The 20209-nt window shown below is 40.6% G+C and overlaps 1 protein-coding gene across 2 annotated transcripts in view; it reads right to left on the bottom strand.

Moving 5' to 3' along the window:
• Positions 1–1918: 1918 nt before the first annotated feature.
• LOC133506166 (myosin-11-like) overlaps positions 1919–20209 on the bottom strand; it is a 29291-nt gene continuing 11000 nt past the window's right edge. Inside the window, exons 5-42 of one of the 2 annotated variants that reach the window (XM_061830014.1) lie at positions 20014–20113; positions 19860–19886; positions 17388–17480; positions 17159–17222; positions 16853–16951; positions 16614–16757; positions 16037–16132; positions 15707–15825; positions 15460–15612; positions 15190–15363; positions 14923–15096; positions 14669–14783; positions 14191–14384; positions 12945–13066; positions 12796–12865; positions 12542–12702; positions 10902–11010; positions 10666–10797; positions 10279–10485; positions 10022–10159; positions 9819–9942; positions 9545–9716; positions 9012–9224; positions 8713–8857; positions 8409–8615; positions 8223–8327; positions 7992–8144; positions 7634–7882; positions 7321–7533; positions 6927–7139; positions 6679–6840; positions 6225–6353; positions 5793–5881; positions 5584–5707; positions 5300–5508; positions 4188–4296; positions 3918–4090; positions 1919–2972 (exon numbers count right to left, since the gene is read on the bottom strand). In XM_061830014.1, the coding sequence (XP_061685998.1) occupies positions 2846–2972; positions 3918–4090; positions 4188–4296; positions 5300–5508; positions 5584–5707; positions 5793–5881; positions 6225–6353; positions 6679–6840; positions 6927–7139; positions 7321–7533; positions 7634–7882; positions 7992–8144; positions 8223–8327; positions 8409–8615; positions 8713–8857; positions 9012–9224; positions 9545–9716; positions 9819–9942; positions 10022–10159; positions 10279–10485; positions 10666–10797; positions 10902–11010; positions 12542–12702; positions 12796–12865; positions 12945–13066; positions 14191–14384; positions 14669–14783; positions 14923–15096; positions 15190–15363; positions 15460–15612; positions 15707–15825; positions 16037–16132; positions 16614–16757; positions 16853–16951; positions 17159–17222; positions 17388–17480; positions 19860–19886; positions 20014–20113 (5407 nt within the window). In that variant the 3' untranslated portion in view covers positions 1919–2845. The remainder of the gene's footprint in view (positions 2973–3917; positions 4091–4187; positions 4297–5299; positions 5509–5583; positions 5708–5792; positions 5882–6224; positions 6354–6678; positions 6841–6926; positions 7140–7320; positions 7534–7633; positions 7883–7991; positions 8145–8222; positions 8328–8408; positions 8616–8712; positions 8858–9011; positions 9225–9544; positions 9717–9818; positions 9943–10021; positions 10160–10278; positions 10486–10665; positions 10798–10901; positions 11011–12541; positions 12703–12795; positions 12866–12944; positions 13067–14190; positions 14385–14668; positions 14784–14922; positions 15097–15189; positions 15364–15459; positions 15613–15706; positions 15826–16036; positions 16133–16613; positions 16758–16852; positions 16952–17158; positions 17223–17387; positions 17481–19859; positions 19887–20013; positions 20114–20209) is intronic. The other variant, XM_061830015.1, reaches the window with a different exon arrangement.

A 20209-nucleotide genomic window follows, 5' to 3' on the forward strand; every position in this document is an offset into this window, starting at 1 on the left:
AGTGCACTTGGGTTCTGCAACAGGATAACAATCCAAAAAACACCAGCGGGTCAACTTCCGAATGGCATGGGGGGAAAAATTGTTTTGGAGTGGCCTAGTCAAAGTACAGACTTGCAACTGATTGTAAAGCAGTGGCCTGACCTTAAAAAGGCCATTCATGCTCCAAAACTCTCCATTTCTGCTGACTGAAACATTTCTGCACAGAAGAGTGAGCCAAAATATCTCAACTGAGATGTGAAAAACTCATTGCCAGTTAAAGAAAATGCTTGATTTCAGTTGTTGGTGCTGAGGATGGCCCAACCTGTTATTAGGTTTAGGAGACCTTTACTTTTTCACACAGGGCCAAAGTAACTGAATGGGTTTTTTTTCTTAACAAGTGAAATCACCATTTAAAAACAGAGTTCCCTTGAGTTCAATTTGTCTATTTACATGCGTTGAAGCTTAAACATGGGGAGTGTACGAAAAAAATTGAGGAATTTGAGAAGTGGTTCAATACTTGTTCCTGGCACTGTACCTTGCACATTGAGTATTTAATAACAACGCTCCATGTTGTTTTGAAGACCCCAGCACACAACCGGTGTTGTAAACTTGCACAGTGGCCAGCTGGCTCCATCGCCAGTCCCAAGAAGAGTGGACGAAGATTGAGTCGGACCGGTAGTTTCGGTTTCACCATAGGCCTGGTCAGCCGAGGAGGTGGAGTGTACTCCCACAACTTGGAACCGGAAGTGACGCAGGACAAAAACCACTCTGACTGACTGCTGTCACCCTTATTCCTGCCATGTTAGAATGAGGAAATTTGCACACAGGTGATAATCAAGATCAACATGATCTTTGATCTCGATTATGTAATTTCCCAGCCGTAATCTGTTGCATTGGAGCGTCATTTGTGGATTAGTAAAAACGTTGCTCCCAGGGGTTGGTTTTAAACCAATGCTGCCTTCCTCCACATTATTAGCTCTTGATTTTAGGTGACTGTTTCGTTTTAATAATGCACACATACTACTGAATGTAGCAATTGTTCTGTTAATAACTGTTGACTCACACTTTGTGACTAGGGAGGGAAAACAAGCAATAATATGGTTGATTTGGTCAATGAGATGTACGATTTTTGGTCTGAGTAGTGTATATTGGATAACACTTTTTTATTGGGGGGGGGCAATTATGAAATTGGGATTAGAAGAAAGAAAACTTTTAACTGACTTTTACCCCTTTGAAGCTATTTCAGGGCAAATATTGTGTGCAATTTCTTTTTGCATTCAGTACCTTGTGGCCTTGTATTTCATGCGTGACACCAAACTCTGACCCCTGTTGAACCGCTACAATTTGACTTTTGAAGTTATTAACCTAATATGAAACATTAAAAGAACTACATGGTCTTTTTTATGTGTGTATAGAGCTTTATTTTTTTGTGCAGGTGGGTCAACAATTATTAGAAAGCAATTGTGCAATTGTAAACATCAGTTGATTACATAACTGTATTGGACAATCTAGAGTGATTAGCAGTTACAAATTTTTGACTGCAGACTGAACTGCTGACAGTTGTCCTAAATGCAGCAAATTGTACAAGAGGTGACCTTAAACCTTTGGTAACATTTTACATGTAAAAGTATGGAACAGTGATCATAGGAAATCTAATAGTTGAGTACTATTTAGGGTACAAAAACCAGACTGGGTGTAGACAACATCTACATTTCCAATCTCATATGTCAACAGCAGTCACAGGCAAAAAGACAACCGTAGCTGTAGTAGTTCCACATTTACACAAGGGGACATGCGATCCAAATGTGACACACGGTATTGGCTCTGCTGGCAGGTTAGCATGGTAATTAGTGGCACCTATTGTGTACAGAATGTTGCATTATTAGTCATTCAGTGGAGCACAAAATGGTGTAAATGGAAACAGTAAATCACACAGAAGTGATGGCACAAAAGAACCCCCTTGCTTGAGGTTTAGTTTATTTGATTTGTGTCAAGAAATAGTGGTCTGAAACAAAAGGATAGATCAGTTAACTACTGGAAATGGCAGACAACTATATGGTACCTGGCCTCTTGAAATGAAACAAACTGGATTTAACTAAGCATAAATGTGAGAGTATTGAGAGTACTGATTACGGAATAGCTTTTTTTTTTAATCTCTTAACTAATGCAATCATTAGCCTCTTTCTTAAAATTAAGACATTGTATGGTTGCGACTTCAGCACTGCAAAAATGCCATGTGCTCTATTGAGTACAGATTTGACCCTGTTCTAAGGTGTGATGTGTAAGAATTGGGGATAAAAGCGATTACCACCCTCTGTGCAACATGTAGCAGCTTGTGTAGGCATTCTTACAATCTAGGTTGGTATCATTTGGTCAGGGTTCCATTCTGTGCCCTTGAATATGCTGAATTGAACAGGTCTTAACTTTGATTAGATTGTTTTTTTTTCTTCTTTGATGGAATTGGTAAATTTCAAGATGAAAATGTCTCTGGGCCACTTGGCTCAATTAATAAAAGCACTTTCTCAAATGAATGTTACCTTCCCCCTACTGAGGATTTTCTGAATGTGCATTATACAAAGGATCTCGCTCTCATTGTCAATACAATGGGAAAAAAATACATCTCTGCGTGGCAGAAAATGTGACATTCCATGGGCTTACTTAAATGATATGAAATGAGTGTGAGCTCAAGGATAAGGAACCCGAATAAAACACTATGCGACTTTTCTCTAGTCAGGCAGTGCATATTTGGATGTGAGGTTGAACTAGGGAGATGGAAATAAAGCAAAAGATAGACCTCCGTTTTCAAGACCGAGTATTCTGAGGAGAATCTAGTATCCACTTAGTGTCGTAGATGTCGTCTCATCTCTCAGTCTGCTGACTTTCCGTTGAAGTCGCTTTGGGAGTCTGCCTCCTCCTCTGACGCGTCCTCAACCACCCTCCGACCTCCGCTCGTACGTCGAGGTGCGCTGCCAAAGGAGGGCTCATTTCCACGCCTAAAAAGTCACAGGTACAAGATGACACAGTGGCCACGAGAAAGGAGTCAGGACTGGTTGTCGAGTTCTGTTTCTCGACTGTGACAAAATAATCTATGTGAAACATGAGTTATGTACATGAATCATACATGACTCAAATCCTTCTTTTTATGGCAATTCAGAAAAGCTTTCAGTTTGAGTGGATGACGTAATTCTCTTGATGGGCTCAGTAAGTTGTCAGAAAGTAGAGTGTGAATTGAAAAGAAAATTGAAGTTGGGGATTTCTTTAGAGATAATGAGGATAGAGTAATTTGGATGTAGCGGTACCTGCTGTATTACTTCTTGAATTAGGGGTTGCCTCTATAATACAAAAATAAACACATTTGTATTTCCTTAAGTGCCTATTTAATGTGCTAAATACGTCACAAGAAAACATTTTAATCCAATAACTATTTGAAAAATATTTACACTACAAGTCGTATATCGTTTTACTGCATGATAGTTCTAAAACTTCTCCTATGTGGCTAAAAAATAAAACCGTGTTAGAAATCACTCATCGAGAGGATGAAATGCAGATCAACAAGAAATACATTTCTGTCAGTCAAAACTGAGCAATATTAACTTTATAAGAGTTTTCAAGATTGTGCAGTTCTACCTAAGGAAGAGGTTAGTCAGTAAGAGTATATTAAGACAAGTGAATTCAAATTTTGCTGGTGAGGGGCACGCTGTGTTAGTTAGATGTGATTCTTCTGATTGAGCAAATGTAGTGGCTGATGTTCAGCACAGTAATTAACTTGAATTGTATTTTTGTGTGTGAAAAAAGCAATTTCCCAATGTAGACATTTTAGTCTCCCCATAACATCTATTACTGCACATCCTTGTCCCACTGTACTGGCAGTACAAAGAGCAGCAACTAGACGCGATTTGTTCAGGTCAAGAAGAAGGTTGACATGAAAATATTCCTACCGGAGTTTGCTCTTGAGAGAGTTGACCTCACGACTCATGGCATCGTTGGCCTCGGTGGCTTCATCCAGCTCCCGCTGCAGCTTCCTGCGGGCGGCTGTGGCTCGCTGAGACTCCTCCTCCGACTCCTCCAGTTGTCGCTTCAGCTGCTTCATGCGTGCATTTGCCTTTTCAGCCTGGTGTGGAATTGATCAAGAGAGCATTCAAGTCAAGGATGCACCACTTCTGCTACCGCCAGCAGTCCTGAAATTGCTGGAAAACAAGTGATCCTACCTGGTCTTTGTACTGTTCTGCCTGTTTCCGTTCATCCTCCACCTGCATCATCACATCTTTGAGCTTCTTGTCCTTCTGGCGCACACTCTTGGCAGTTGCTTGCTTCTCCCTGAAAAAAAAGGGTCAATCTCTGTCTGATTCATTTCAAACTGGAACGCAAGGATGCAGATTTTAGATCTGCTGCTGGAGAAAATAGGGAGTTGGGATAGTTACTCGAGAGGGCTTTTTTTTTTTCTTTCACAGAAGGCCTAATGCTGCAACAACATCACATAACACGAGAAAAGACATCATTGTAGTATACAAAGCGTATATACTATAAAATTGTCATTTTTTTAAACGATTGGATATGAGTAAACGATAGTAATTACATGTCTTTTTCCCTTTCTGATTTCGGATTTTTTTTCTGGCTGAAATAAATCACATAGTTCTTAAAGTTTATAGTGAGAAGTATGGGCGGCACGGTGGCGCTTGGGGTCCCCTCGGAAGAGCTGGAAGAAGTGGCTGTGGAAACGAAAGTCTGGGCTTCCCTGCTAAAGTTACTACCCACGCGACAGAACAGAAGCAGAAAAAAAATTCATGAATGGATGGATGGTGAGATGTGTGTGTGTGAAATTCAAGTTACAAAATATTTTCATTGCCTTGTAAAGGGCTATGAATGATCACTATCCTCCTGAAAACAGTAAGTGCAGCAGATTCCTTCAGTAGCCTTGCCCAGAAATACAGTGATACCACAATGTTGTCTCTAATTCCTGGTTGTTTCTTGAGATTCATGGCTTATTCTTTACTCTTGCTGTTGGGTGCTTTGGCAGATGTGTGGGTTTGTAATTTCACAACACAAAAACTTGGATTTGCGGCCTGATGATATCTTAGATTTGAAAAATAAAAAATAAATATATTTGCAAGCAGCATTCTAAAATCAAAAAGTTGCTTTATCACTCAGTAGTGCATAAAAATATATTGGCACAAGGCTAGGATATATCAAAAAGTAATCAGAATTAGCTTTTGGCAATATGCCAAATCAATATTGGTAACACGACATAAACACTTTCTGGATGCAAATAAATAAATAAAGAGGTACTGCATTGATTATTGCATGTTTTGCCTTCTCTGACCTGTTCTCCTGCTCCAGTTGCTCCTCCAGTTGGGCCACCTTCGCCTCCAAAGCGGTGATGGAGGATTTGAACTTGGACTTGACTTGGTTCTCCATCTCACTGAGCTTAGCCTTCATCTCTTTGTTCTGCCGCTCCATCTGCTGCCGGGCGCTCTCGTTCTTCTGAGAGGTCGAGCGCTCTGTTTGCAGCTCGTTGTTCATCTGATCCACCTGTGGCGAGAATAAATGCTAGGGGCAGGTACACAATCTGGCGAGCCTGAGATGTGATCTTGCTTCTCCGGCAACCTGCTGTGTGCTCTTCCTCAGCCTATCATTGAGGATTTCCATGTTGCTCTGCTCTTCCTCAAGTTCTTCTTCCAGCTGGGAGATCTTCGCTTCCAACCTACGCTTTTCATCTGACAAAGCAGACCTATACGCAAGAAGCACAAATGTGGTCAGATTGGATCAAATGCTCATATCGGTCCTTCTCCAAATAAAAACAACACATGACTGACTTTCCAGAGGAGTTGCTTGCCAGCTCGTCTGACAGTTCGTCCCTTTCAGCTTCTGCTTGCTTCCGCGCCCTCTCAGCAGAAGCCAGTTCCTAAAGAACCATGACATGAAATATGGGTTTATGCCTTTATTTTTTTACCTCTACTCACAAACAGTCAGTAGAAATGTCATATAGTAGTGGAAAAAAAACATCATTAATAAGACATGGTTGCTCCACCAGTGCACCCTAGGCATTCTAGTCATTTGAAATATGTTAAACAGGAATGGACGGCAGAAATTGAAAAAACATCACAAGGGAAAAGTGCACCCTAGTCATTATACTAGTGTGCCAAATTATCTTACTAGTAAGGACAAGATGATTCAGCACACTAGCGGGATATTGAATAAAGGTTCAAGCAGCTATCCTTAGTCTCATTGTGAACCAACACCGTTACCTCTTGCAGCTGCATCAATTCAGCCTCCAGACTCTTGGCTTTCTTCTCACTCTCCTTGGCCGTAGTCAGTACATCCTCGCGGGCAGCACGGGCATCTTCTAGCTCCCTCTGGAAGTCCTTCATTTGGGCCTGGTGGAGGAGTGGAATTAGGATACCATTTTTTTATTTACATGCATGCACATCTGGAAGAACGCGGTAGGACACCCTTGATTCTTTGGACTGGGATATTATGTTTATTTGGACAATTCAAATATTTTTTTCAAGGCTGTAGGGCAGAGAATGGAAGTCGAGTACAAAGAGAAAACCTTCCTTGATACAGTAGGTAGATCCAAGAGAACATTCAAACGTCACACAGAAACCCACAAGCCAACACAGATTTGAATCCAGGAGCTTCAGCAAATGTGTAAAACAATATAATGAAGTGAAACTCAAACTGAAACTTTTTATTTCTCACCTGGAGCTTTCGGAGCTGCTTAATGGCCTCATCTCGTCCCTTATTGGCTGTATCAATCTGGCCTTCCAGATCTTTCATATCGGTCTCTAACTTCTTCTTGGCTGCAGCTGCTGAGGCTCTCTGCTTACGTTCATCCTCCAGTTCTGTTTCCAATTCACGGACCTGGAATGAGTGTCCTCAAATTGTTAGATTATTGATAAAATTGGAGTAACTTTCTGTGATAAATGCTGCAAAGCATTTGTCTTCACCTGCTTGACAAGCTGTCTTTTCTTTTCCTCTCCCATCTCATCGCGTCCTTGGAGATCCCTCTCAAATTGGGCCTTCAGAGCCTGCATGTTGACCTCTAGGCGCAGTTTGGCATCCTCAGCTGCCTGTAGCTCGTCCTCAAGCTCCTCCAGCTGAGTCTTCATCTCCTCCACCTGGGCCTCCAGGCCTCGCTTGGACTTCTCCAGCTCATGGACCTGACATGAATGTAGCATCAAATTAGCAACCTTGTGATTACCCATTCATTGATTCTGGACACAATCAAAGGGGAGCTGGAGCCTGTCCCAGCTGACCTTGGACCAGAAATGGATGGTCAACCACAGAGCAGTGATGACACATTCAATGACGCGTGAAATTAAACATGACTGTAGATCATACATTTTTCCCAACGTCATCCTTTGAGCTGATCAGATCCTCCATCTCTGCCTTGAGGGCTTTGTTGGCTCTCTCCATTTCCTCTCTGGCATCATGGGCCTCATCCAGAGCCCTCGCCAGGGACAGCGCTTTTGTCTCCTTCTCTCTGGCCTCAGCCTCAGCCCGATCTCTCTCGTCTGCGTATTTACTGGAGATAGACTTCTCTTCTGCCAGCATCTGGAGGCCAAACGACGACAATTAAATGATGCAAAATATCAAAGTTTCAAAATCTTGTCATTTGAGCAGAAAAATGTCAAAAGTAACAACTTGGCAAAACCTGGTCAAACTTCTTTTGCTTCTTCTCAAGGTTTGAAACATTCTGCCTCTGGTTGTCAAGATCCATCAGTGTGTCCTCCAGCTCCTGTTGCAGACGATTTTTTGTTTTCTCCAATTTGTCGTAGGCGGAGGCCTTCTCCTCAAACTGGGTAGTGACTGCCTCCAAATCTCTTTGGAGACGTTTTTTGCCTTCTTCCAGCAGCTCAATGTTCCCGCACATTTCCTCCAACTTTTTCCTTGTATCTGACAGCTGTAGAAGTAGTTCCAAGGAAATTAGGAAACTGACCTTGAACTTTTTGTTTTAAAAAACATTTTGATCAAATCTCTAACATCAGGCATGATATAAACCTATCCCTGACCTGGATGTTGAGGGTGGACACTTGTCTCTCAATGTTCCGCTTAGACTCCATCTCCTCCTCGAGCTGCTCCTGTAAGTTGTTCTTGTCATCTTCTGCCTGTCGAAGTTTAGTAGACAACTGCAACTTCTGACGTGTCTCCTCAGCCAGCAACTCCTGTAGGCCAATCAGGTCAAAAGTCAGATCAAAACCCACCTTCTTTCCATCAAAATATTACTTTTCTACTGCAGTAACCTGTGCGTCCTGGAGTTGGGAGCTAAAGCTGGCAACATCTTTGTTAAGTTTAATGTTCTTGCCCTCAGCTTCATTCAGTAGGTTTGTCACACTCTCCAGTTCAACCTGTGGAAGGATGAACGTGTTATGGATTTTGCGTGTTGTACTTGCTGAGTGGCATATACAGTACTTCAGAAACCCAATTACAGTGATCTTAGAGCAGCGTTCTCCCATTTCAGTCTTCTGCTTCTCACTGTCATTTAAGCGGGATTGTAAGTCCGTCACTTGACCTTCCAGCTTCTTCCTCTTGTGCTCCCCGTCTTGCTTTGCTTGAGTGAGAGAGCGCACCTCCATGGTTAATTCAGATGTCTCCTTATCCAAAGTTTGCTTGGCCTTCTCTAAGTTTGACTTTACCTGGAAATGGAAGGATGCTTTATTATAAACAAGTCATAAATTATACAACTAAATGAAATCAAATAAGTACTAGTGTGTGAAATAATAGTGTAATTACTCGTTTAGACTGTTCCAGTTGCTCTGTTAGCTCTTCCACAGCCTGGGTGTGTTTCTGTCTCATTTCATGTATCTGGGCTTCATGGGTCCGGTTCTCCTCCTCCATTGCTCTCTTTAGTAGGGTCACCTCCTGCTCACGTTTGGCTCTGCAGAACAGAGTTCAGTTTACATTGAATCTACGAGAAAAAACTTCTGCATGTTAGCATTTGTCTTAGCATTGCTTTTTTTTTCTGTTTGTTTTTGCTTTAAAATTATTTGCTTTCATTGTACACAGGCTATATTGTTGAAAAAATGTGTGACCTGAGTTCCTGCTGGGTGGCGGTGCTATCCAGGGTATCCTCTAGCTCTGATTTAAGAGCCTCCAGCTCTTCTCCCAAGTCACGTTTGATCTTCTCTACCTTGTTCCTAGCTGCTCTCTCTGAGTCGAGGTCTTCCTGCAGGTCAGAGATGTGGCCCTCCAGCTCTCGGATTTTCTTTAAAGCATTGTTTTTTTGAGCACTCTCATCTTCTAATCTATATAAAGGAGGAAATGTGTTAAATACACTGGTAACAGTAGTTACCAGTTAGTCATCCCGAGTTAATGTGAAGCAACAATATTCAATTGTGTTTAGCATAAAATAACATCTTCAAAAGTACACACATAAAAAGTATGCTTAATTGGTCTTGTGAATAAAGAACTTGCATTATTTGAATTTTATTTGTCCTTTAAATTGTTAGCTGTCCCCGATAATCTCAGTGGACTGGTAGATTCCTGAATAGAACTAAACAATATATGGATCAAACCCTAGGTTGAAATACAGAACTCTGATTAAGAAATCATCACGAGACCTTACCTGGCCAAAGAATTCTGTAGTTCCTCCTCTTTCTTTGCCAGCTGGGCCCTGAGTTCAGCGATCTGGGCCTGCAGGTCTGCTAGTTGCTCCTGGAGGTCATTTGACTCAGCCTCTAACTTGCGCTTAACCTTATCCAGCTCTTGCCGAGTCTTTTCCTCCTTCTTCAGACGGACTAGAAGTAGTGTAAAAAGTATACAGCTCAACAAACGATAAGATGCAGTTTGTCTGTGAATTTTGATGCCAACGTATATGAAAGTTCCTAAACAGTGATTACCCTCCAGTTCCGAGATCATAGACTCATGTTTATTTTTCAGTTTGGTAAGGTTCTTCGACTTCTCCTCTTCTTCAGCCAGATTAGCACTGTAGTCCGCAACCCTCTCCTCCATCAGCTTCCTCTCCTACAAAATCAAAATGTAAAAATGTGATCGCTGAGCCAATAATGCCACATTAACTTCATTCCATTTCTTCTTAATTTACCTTAAGCAGCTTGTTGTTATGATCTTCCATCACCAGGATGTCATCTTCAAGCTTTTTGATCTTTCCTTCACAAGTGACCTTCTCCAGCTGCAGCTTTTGGCGTGCATCCTCCTCTTCCTCTAAATGCTCTTCCAATTCCTACAGCAATAAGGTGATAAGATAGTATCCAAGCCTGCTTTTCCTTACTTTCAGAAAGAGTGATGGGAGATAAACGACCAACAATGAATATAACATTAAGGAACAATCAAATTCATTACCTGCATCTGCTGTTGCATCTTCTTCTTATCCACCAGGAGTGACTGAGAACGTTCTTCCTCTTCATCTAGTCTTGCCTCCATCTCATGGAGTATTTCCTCCAATTCCTGCTTCTTTGCTGCTAAACGCACCCTCATCTCCTCAGCTTCCGCATACAACTCAGTCTCAGCTTGAAGCTGCTCCTGCAGTGCGTTTCTCTCTTCCAAAATCTGAGACAAATTGACAATTAAGACAAGAATTAAGAGTAACCGTGTGATTTACTGGCAATTTATCTTGGGCTGTCTGAGAACCAAAAAATGGATCGATGGATGGTTAGTAAATGGAGAATGCGATGTCAGATTTGGTTGTTGACCAAAACTGTAACTTTATTCATGTTATTCATCATTTACCGTTGTGTGCTTCATGGTGATCTCATTCAATTCTGATTCATACTTTGCTGCATTTTCTTTAGATCTCTGAAGCTCTTCCTCCTTTAGGCTCATCTCCTCCTCCTGCCGAGTCACTTGCAGAAGAGGCTTAACCTTTGTAGGAGTGGGAAAAAAATTATTTCAATATGAAATTGTAAGATGCCTATCTATTAAAGGAGAGAAGATCTTAAGCTATGTGCCCTTATGGACATGCCAACCTTTGTGAAGAGTCTCCACCACTGCCAGTTTCTAAGTTTGAGGTAGGCGGCACAATTCCTTTGAATAACTTTCATGGCTGTGAGCTGTTGCTGCCTCTTAGCAAATGCCCTTTAAATCATCAACAAAACAAAAATATAATACATGATACGATACATACAATATCAGATTATACACCTATACCAACACTTAAACATATGTCACAATGTGAAAAGGCAGTAATTGAAATGATGCATTTTTTATGAATCCAATATGACATAGCTAATGACATAACAGAAAGGCATCTGAAAATGTTGAATGGGGTTTTCAATGTTAAATTTAAAGTGCTGACAAATGTACCAGCTGGAATAGATCCGACCCTGCGTACACGTAGTGGTGCCATTAAAAGTACTGTTCTCAAATTCTTAGATTTTCGCATAGTTTCTCTACTTTAACGTTTAGATCATCAACCAAATGTAAATGTCAGACAAATATAAACCAAGTGAATTTAAAATGCTGTTTTTACATTAAGGAAAAACAAAAAGATTCAGTTACCGGGTTCTGTGTGAAAAATTCACCCCTTTGTTAAATCTAGAATTACTTGTGCCTATTCAGATTTTTTTGTTGAATTGTCACTGACCACACCCAAGCCTGATTTCCTCCAGACCTGTTCCATCAAGAAATCTGTCAAACAGAATCTGTCCAGGCAAAAGTTGGACAAAACATCTAAAACAGCTGCTACAAAATAACATCCAAAGAAATTCTAGAATGGACAAGAAAAAGTAATTGACATCTTTTAGTCTGGAAAGGGTTAATATAACATTTCTAAAGCTTGAGGATTCCAGCCAACCACAGAAAGAGCCATTATCCTCACTTAAAGAAATTGTGATGAATCTTCCCAGGAGCGGCTGGATAACAAAGATTACCCCAAGATAATGACAAGAATGACTTATCGAGGAGGCCACAAAGGAACTCAAGACTGACAACTGATTCTAAAGAATCGATGGCCTGTCTTGCCTCTGTTAAGGTCAGTGTTCATAACAAGAAGAGATCGGTCAAAAATAGCATCCATGGCAGAATTCTAAGGCTAAAAACACTACTGACCAAAAAAGAATAATGGCTCGTCTTACTTTTGAGAAAACAAACCAAAACAACAATAATAACAACAAAACAACAACAAAAATGGCTGATTGAGACGGGCATATTAAATTCCATGATAAGATGGAAGTTGATGTTTTTGGATGGTGTGCGTCTGGTCACATCTTGTGTAAATATAGCAGGGCATAAAATAAAAAAAGGACATCATTCCAATGGTCAAACATGGTGGTTGTACTGTACTGGTCTTGGGGTACTTTGGTATTTCAGGAGCTAACCAAAAAAACTAAGGAAAAAATAAGAATTTGAGAAGGGGTTCAATACTTATGTGGCTTATTTTCTTCCAATCAGATAATATGGTATTAACTATAATGACATTTTGATACATTTTATGGTGAAATAGTCAAACCATCAACAAACAATGATGCAAACATGACTGCTACCAGCCGAGGTAAACATGTCAAATGTGTTTACAATCTATTTCTACTATATGCAGTCTTCCCTACATATTAGTCACCCAACAAGTCTTGGGGCATTATTCATATTCAAGCGGTGGCATTGTACGTACTTTCTGGCCAGGAAGCCTCGAGCCTGGGCTTGGAAGGCAATGATAATCACAGTTATCTTCAGGTCTCTCTCCTCCTCCAGCTGCGCCAAAACTCCTGTGCGGAAAAATATCTTGCTCTGTCCGATTCTGTACAGATTTGGATCCAAGTCCAGATGTTTGATCTACAAAAAATATTGATAAATCTCATTGTGACCTTGGTAAGAAGAGGTTGCAAACTCAAAGCAAACATTTCTGACTGAAAAACGCCAGTTTACCATAAGGCAGCAAGCTTGTTTTCCATCCATAAAACCTTTGGGAATAGCACTTGCTGCCAGAATCTCATAACTATGAAACAAAATTTAAATACATTATGCATGTAGTAGCAGAGAAGGGTTTAGCACTAGTCCTATGTGATGTAACTCACCGCTGGCGAAACTCCTGGAAGACAATTCGATTAGGGAATCCTTGTCGGCAGATTCGAATCCCCTCCAACACACCATTACACCTGAGCTGCTCCAGAACCAGGTTGGCGTCCAGCTTTCCTGCCTGAGGTGAACATTACTTTTAACGGGATTGAAAGAGTTGACCCCGAGCGCCAAGTACAGATTGGAGATACAGTACAAACAAAAGTAACATATTGACAAAGGTATTGGCGTACTTGTTACATCTGCCACTTTTCCGGGGAGACGATCAGCAAGACTTTGTTGTGTGTCCGTGGTAATTTATGTACAGGGAGTCCTTGGTCTACGACTGACATCCGTTCCTACGGTAGCGACTTAACTCGAATTTCGACTTAAGTCGTATTCCACCATTAAAGTCACAATTTACATCAAAATACCAACAAATAATAAACAAAATGACGTACTTAGCATTACTGCTGAGCGGTGGATGGAGAAGAAGAAGGGGAGGCTGTGCTTAGCTACTGCAAAGGAATCTGGTCCTCAATCTTCTCCATCATGACAAGTATCAAAGAACCTTGTTTTGTGATCATTGTATCCGACTTCGGAATGTAACCCTTCAGATGCGCTAAAATACGGGCTTTGTCTTTAATAATTGTCTCCACGGTCGACCGACTGAAGCCTTGGTAGTGTTAGTGTCTCTCCTTTCTCCAATCTTTTTATGATCTTGAGCTTTGTTTCCATGGTAATGGATTTTCTTTTGGCTACAGAAGCATTGCTAAAAGACACAGCTTTCTTCTGTGGGGCAATAATGTCTAAAAAGGAGGGCTAAAAATGCAACGATACTCCTAGCGCACAAATACGGACAAGCATTAGCCAGACAAAATGGTGGACGGGGGATGGGCGCTATAAAGTCGAAACGTTTTAGGTCGAGACCGTCTTAACTCAAGGATTCCCTGTAGTGTATATTTTTTTTCGACAGTTGTGATTTCAGAGGTTACACAGGTCACTGAACTACAGAGTCTTCCCACAACGTTGGACACTTCATTGCCCAGAAAAAGAATTAATACTGGGGCCCCCAGTTTTCTTTCTCAAAACCTGGTTTTGTAATGACATTGTAGTAATTGGTGATGTGTCCCATGACTTTTGTCTACAATTACCAGTTGGTAAAACAAGTTTTTATTTATCGACGCTTTGTCCTCTTCATGGTTAAGGGATCTGTAGTAAATAATGAATTGATAAATAACACTTTATGGAACTAGTTTTCTTTACCCTCTTCTCATGATTTGGAATGATGCATCTGACAAAGTTGGGCTGAGTGTTGTGCAGTGTGGTCATGAGTTTTGCTAGAGACTCCTTGTAGAGCTGTCCCACTGTGCGGAACATTCCCTTCTTGGTTTTCGATCCACTCGCCATCGAGCTGTCTGACATCTTGGCAATGGTGTCCAGACCCACTACTCTGTCAGCTGAAGCATACAACAACACTAAGTCATACACTAAAGACAACACTGCATTAATGACTTGATATTATTTAGTTTTACTCTGGTGTGTACAGAAACATTGGCGTTGGAAATGAGAATCTGTTTTCAATTGCCTTACCTGGACTAATAAAGGTTAAATGAATACAAAAAAATAATTGATTGATTAAATGATTTGTAAACCCATCACAATTAAACATTACTACAATGACAATCAATAGACATTTGCCGAGAAATGAATTTGACTAAGGTTTGTATGTCAGTATTCTCACAATCTTTCCAGAGGTCTTGCACAAATGAGCTTGAGGAGTTGTTAAGCAGCGCTGTAACATTGTCATTCAGAGGGTCCATGTTCTTTGTCAGCCAGGCTGTGGCATTATAGTCCACCTACAAGTAAAAAATATTGATTTAATTTTACCCAGCAATCTTGGGCCAGCTATTTCAGCCCCCATTGCCCCCTCAAAAAAAGCAAAAAACCTACATCACATATCTCAAAATGAATATTTAAGGGTTATCCTATCCTCACCTTTCCAGCATAGTGAAGAATAGAAAACTCTGTCTTGTCTTTTAGTTGTTTTGGTTTAGCAAATTTAACATGGTTTCCTTGGGTGTTCATTAGTTTTTCTACAAAGGAAACATCTGTGGCTTTAGGGAACCAGCACTCTTCATCCAGCAAGGCCAGAATCCCTGGAGGGTTGTTCTACAAGCAATATATGCATGTAGAGATTTAGATGAGATACTCACTACATTATGAAGAAGTTAAACTATTTGCTTCGTTTTTGAGGTCACTCACCGGCCTCTCAATGAGTTCTATGCAGGGCTGCAGGTCCAAACCAAAATCAATAAAGTTCCACTCGATGCCTTCTCTCTGGTATTCCTCCTGCTCCAGGATGAACATGGTGTGGTTAAACAGCTGCTGAAGCTTCTCATTGGTGTAATTGATGCACAGCTGCTCAAAGGAGTTGTCCTGCAACAGCCAAGAAATACAGTAGAGGATACACATAGTTCATAAAGGGATTTACCCTGTGACATTGTTGCACAACAGAGTTTCATAGTTCCATACCTCAAATATCTCAAATCCAGCGATGTCAAGGATACCCAGGAAGGAGGCCCCTTGGCGTTTCGTCTTGTCCAGGGCTTTGTTGACTCGCCCTAAGATCCAGCGGAACAGGCGCTCAAACACAGCCTTTGCCAGGGCTTCAATGGCAAAGTCAGCCTATGAAGCGCATACATACACACGCACGAACACAAACTCATAAAATATCGTTTCTTTGATTCATTCTTTCATAGCAGTGTAATTTGTGCAGTACCTGCTCTTTAGTCTGGGCTTTTTGCACCACCTCTCTGCCAACTTTGATACGAGGCGTGAGGATGGCACGAGTGAAGTCTGTCACATTGATGCCCTGCAGGTGACACACTTTCTGAGCCGCTGCAGAGAGGAGAAATATTTGTATTAAATCACAACACAGTGTCATGCTAATTCCACAATTCTTTTATGTTCTCATCAGGTTTTTTTTATTACATGTTTGTACTGTGTGTCAATAATTTGTGCCTCAAATTGCCTGTACTGCAAAACAAGACACACACCTCCATAACTCATATCAATATTACAAAAACCAACATGAGAAAAAATATCTAACCTGTGTTGTCAGGCATTGTGGCCTGCTCCTGGTTTCTTTCTTTCTTAAACTCAATATTTCCCAGCTGCATGACCGTTGAACACACCTTCAGGATATCTAAAAAGAGTAACACTAGTGTTAAGATTCATTTTCATCCATTTTCTACAACACTCGTCCACACTGGAGTTGACAGTGAGCTGAAACCAGTCACTCTAACATTTACACCTAAGAAGTGACAGGGACGGGCTGAGCTAGAAGTTGAATTCAGGATTCTGCCTTGCTGTAAAAATGAAGATCAGTGGTACAAGTGAGTTATCAATCTGTGGTGCAGTTAGTGAGTAATCATAATTTCATTTACGTCTCAAGGATCTGAAGAAGTGGTCGCCTTTTATCAGGTTTACAGTACAAGCTCTCGGCCAGTCAGTCTGTACTTGGTTAAGGCTTTAATCAATTTCAGCGTGCTTCATCAGATTAACAGAATGAAAGAGTTGTAGCAGATGACACGCAATGAGAGCACACTATACCTATTTGAATGATTGGACATGATACTTCTACATCCCATTAAAAGGAAACTAAGATCAGATCAGACGTGTGATACCAATTCGCTCCTCGTCCGTAAAGCCCATGATGGTCATGGCCTCCATTGTCTCCTCATACATCTCATCATCCTGCTGGCCTGGGATCTGGACGTGGCCCGCAACTAGGAAGCGGTAGTTACTGAAGGGCTCCAGAAGAAGCTCCTCTGGAAAGATAATAATAATGAATTACATTCCATACATTTTTTTCAGGTTTTATCATTCGATCTTTGACAAATCACAGACTTTAAAAACATGTTACCTCGAACTTTATCCTTGGCACCAGCAATCATATAGTAGAAGATATGGAAGGCTCTTTCTATCTTTGCTTGTCTGATACAACGAGACTTCTCCAGAAGGTCTGAGAACTCATTGATCAAGGAACACAAACAAATTGTCAATTTCATCCAACTATGAAGATTGATTCATTAATGTTTTGCGTGTCACCCACCATGTGAACCCTCATGTGCTAATTAGCTGGATCGAGCACTTCTATGATCATATTACCAAGTCCTAAACTAAATACAACTTCATTTATGCTCTGTAGATCTACAAAAATTGAGGATACAAGTCTCAATATTGGCCCCAACGATGTAGCCTGTCACATCAAAGTTGATTCGAATGAATTTCCCCTGTGTGAAACACAACAAAATAAGTTAAGGACTGAAAAAAATGGTTCTTCCAGAATAGACAAGGACAAAAATGTCAAACAACAGTAGATTGATATCATTTTTGAGAGCCATTTCAGTTATGACACCTAATATCAAATCATTCCCTTTAAGAAAATGAAAACTCACAAATCGGGAGGAGTTGTCATTTTTGATGGTCTTGGCATTCCCAAAAGCCTCCAGAATGGGATTGGCCTGTAGGAGCTGCTTCTCTAGCTCTCCCTGGTGACAACACATTTACACAATTAATGGCCGCAGATGGGGTTAAGCGCTGGATTTCCCAGAATGTAAATAATGTGTGTTGATTTAAAAAAAAATAAAAAGACAATAAAGACTCAAAGTAATTATTTAAAAAACAGTTAAAACTGTTCTTTCTAATGATTCTCAAACTACCTGCATGATCTCAGAATTCCTATAAATTATGTAACCGACATCTGACCTGAAGTTGGGAGGCAAATGAGGGGAAGCTGATATATAAACAGATAAGGAGGTCATGTTGGTTCAGCTGAGAATATTGCCAGCAAATTACTTCTGAGGAATCCTCCATCTGAGTATATCTGAATGTGCACGTTGCATGTGTTGGCAAACTGCGGTGAGCCTGATCCACCAAAATGAAAGTTTACAGTTTTCTCTCAGTGTAGCATTTCTCTGTCTGTGGCACGGGTGCCATCGTGGATTTGGGGTCATATGAAAAAAAACCAAAAAAACTCAAATACCACAATTTGAAAAAAAAACCAAAACTATTTTCTACTACCCCAGTCAGTCCTGGGCTATTAGAATCATCATCGCCCCCTTTCCCCTTCACTAAGCTGCTGGTCTGTAGGCTGGTAGGTGGAAGCAGGTGATTGGAAAATTTGGCAGACACCTCCTCAATGTGCATTGACTTAATGCACTTGATCAAAGGAGTCTTTGTGAGCTGACCCTGTTAACCTCCACTCCATTGACGCTCCTGTTTCAAATCAATGTTTCCATCTATTGTCGAGATAGGTTAAAACTTTCAGAGAAAAAGGGTGTCGATGGCTGTAACCTGATTGAAAATGGTGAAGTGATGAGGATGGAACATTTGCAACAAAAGAAAAGAAAAGACTGACAAGATACAGACCAGCTGATGTACTGAAGATCAGCGCTATCAAAGCAGAAAGGATTGTCTTGCTCATTTAAGCTCCTGGGATAGGACACTGGAGAAGAGAAAATGAGAAATAGAGCACAGAAGAGAAGCAAGAAAAAGAATGGGATAGCTCACAGCAAGGATTTTGGAGGTATCAAGATTTACTGTATACTAAATCTAAGGAGTCAAGTTAGAAAAGACAGCCAAAACAATAGTTTTGTTTACGCGAGATTGATGGCAGTACACAGTTAACACAAACAAACCAAAAATGAATCAGACAGATCCAATACACTAACTAAATGGTCACAACATTAGGCCGGTTTTAGAGTACATATATGCAAATACATTGTTTGAATGATGAGGAGGTATGTCAGAAGAAAAACTGTAGCCTAAATATATATATATTTACGTCTTTTATAATATACTTAAATAGGAATGACACATTTTATATGTACAGTACATATGTGAATCAGAAGCTAAATTATGAACGTCTCATGCGGACCTGATACAGGCTATCACAGAATCAGAATCACCTGTATGAGCCAAGAGTATAAAAACACACAAGGAATTTTTTCCAGCAGTCAGTGCTGCTCTGGTACGACATTTGGAACAAAGAACAACAAAGTAACAATAATAAAGATAATATAATAAGATAATTTATAGGAACTATTCCTTTTAAGAGTGATAGATGTGCAAGATGTAAAGTTTTCATTTAGAACAGGTGGGAGATAAGAATAAGAGTGATAAGAGTGTTGCACAGAGATGCATTTAAATCATCAAATGTGAAATGCTCAGGTCTTATTGACGCTCTCTTGTTTGATTGTATAAGCACCAACCAAAGCATGCATCAAATATTGTTACCGCTCAGCGTATATAATATTGCAGGGCAGCTTGGAGAGTTCTTTTTTTTAAATATATATATATTTTAAAAGATGAACGACAGAGTTACAATTCAAAATTATAGGACCAAACTAAATATATTCGGTCACAACATCATACTCTCCCGGGAATGTCGAGGCAAAGGGCAGGAGGTTAGATGAAGAGGAATACATGAGAAAAAGGTTGTGTTTGAGACACGAGATGAAGATAGGCATGCTCACACTGTGCACATGATCGGTGAAAGACCCTTTCACTTCTGGGGGAGTGGTTAACCTCAACACCACCAGCAGTAAGAGGGTGTTCACTGAAGATGTTTGACACCAAACTCAACATTGTAAACCGCTAATTAGCCCTCAATGGGCATTCTGCAGGTTTCAAATGTGACTATGATGTACTATGATCATGCAAATCCACTTTCACTGGGTAATACAGGGAAAACTAATGTTAGGGGAAACACCCTTTACCGTATGGATTTTTGTCATATACTGCAAATGTAAAAAAAAAAAAAAAAGGTTCTTTGATAACCGTGTGACACTATCTTCATGCACATTTAAAACTCAGGAAGAAACAACAGCACACACAAAAACACACTTCAGGCATTTCCCTTTACTCACGTAGGCAAACTGTGATCCTGATTGTTGCTATTTGGAGGAAATGGTGATATTCAGAATTAAACTGTGCAGCATCCTAAATATATTAAGAGTGAGGGAACTGGCTGACAGACCCTTACTTTTCATGACAGCACAATCACTTTGCACACATACTTACAGCACTGCTGTCCTTCTTCCCTTTGTGTGATGAGGCTACTACAGCCAAATACTGGATGACCTTCTTGGTGTTCTCTGTCTTGCCAGCGCCAGACTCCCCGCTGAGGAGGAAAAAAAGACAACTGGTAAAGTGGATGAAAAAGAAAGCTATCTCACAATAAAAAAATCTGTCATCCTGGCTCAGAGAAGCAGTAAAA

This window comes from Syngnathoides biaculeatus, chromosome 9 (assembly GCF_019802595.1).
Source record: "Syngnathoides biaculeatus isolate LvHL_M chromosome 9, ASM1980259v1, whole genome shotgun sequence".
Lineage (NCBI taxonomy): Eukaryota > Metazoa > Chordata > Actinopteri > Syngnathiformes > Syngnathidae > Syngnathoides > Syngnathoides biaculeatus.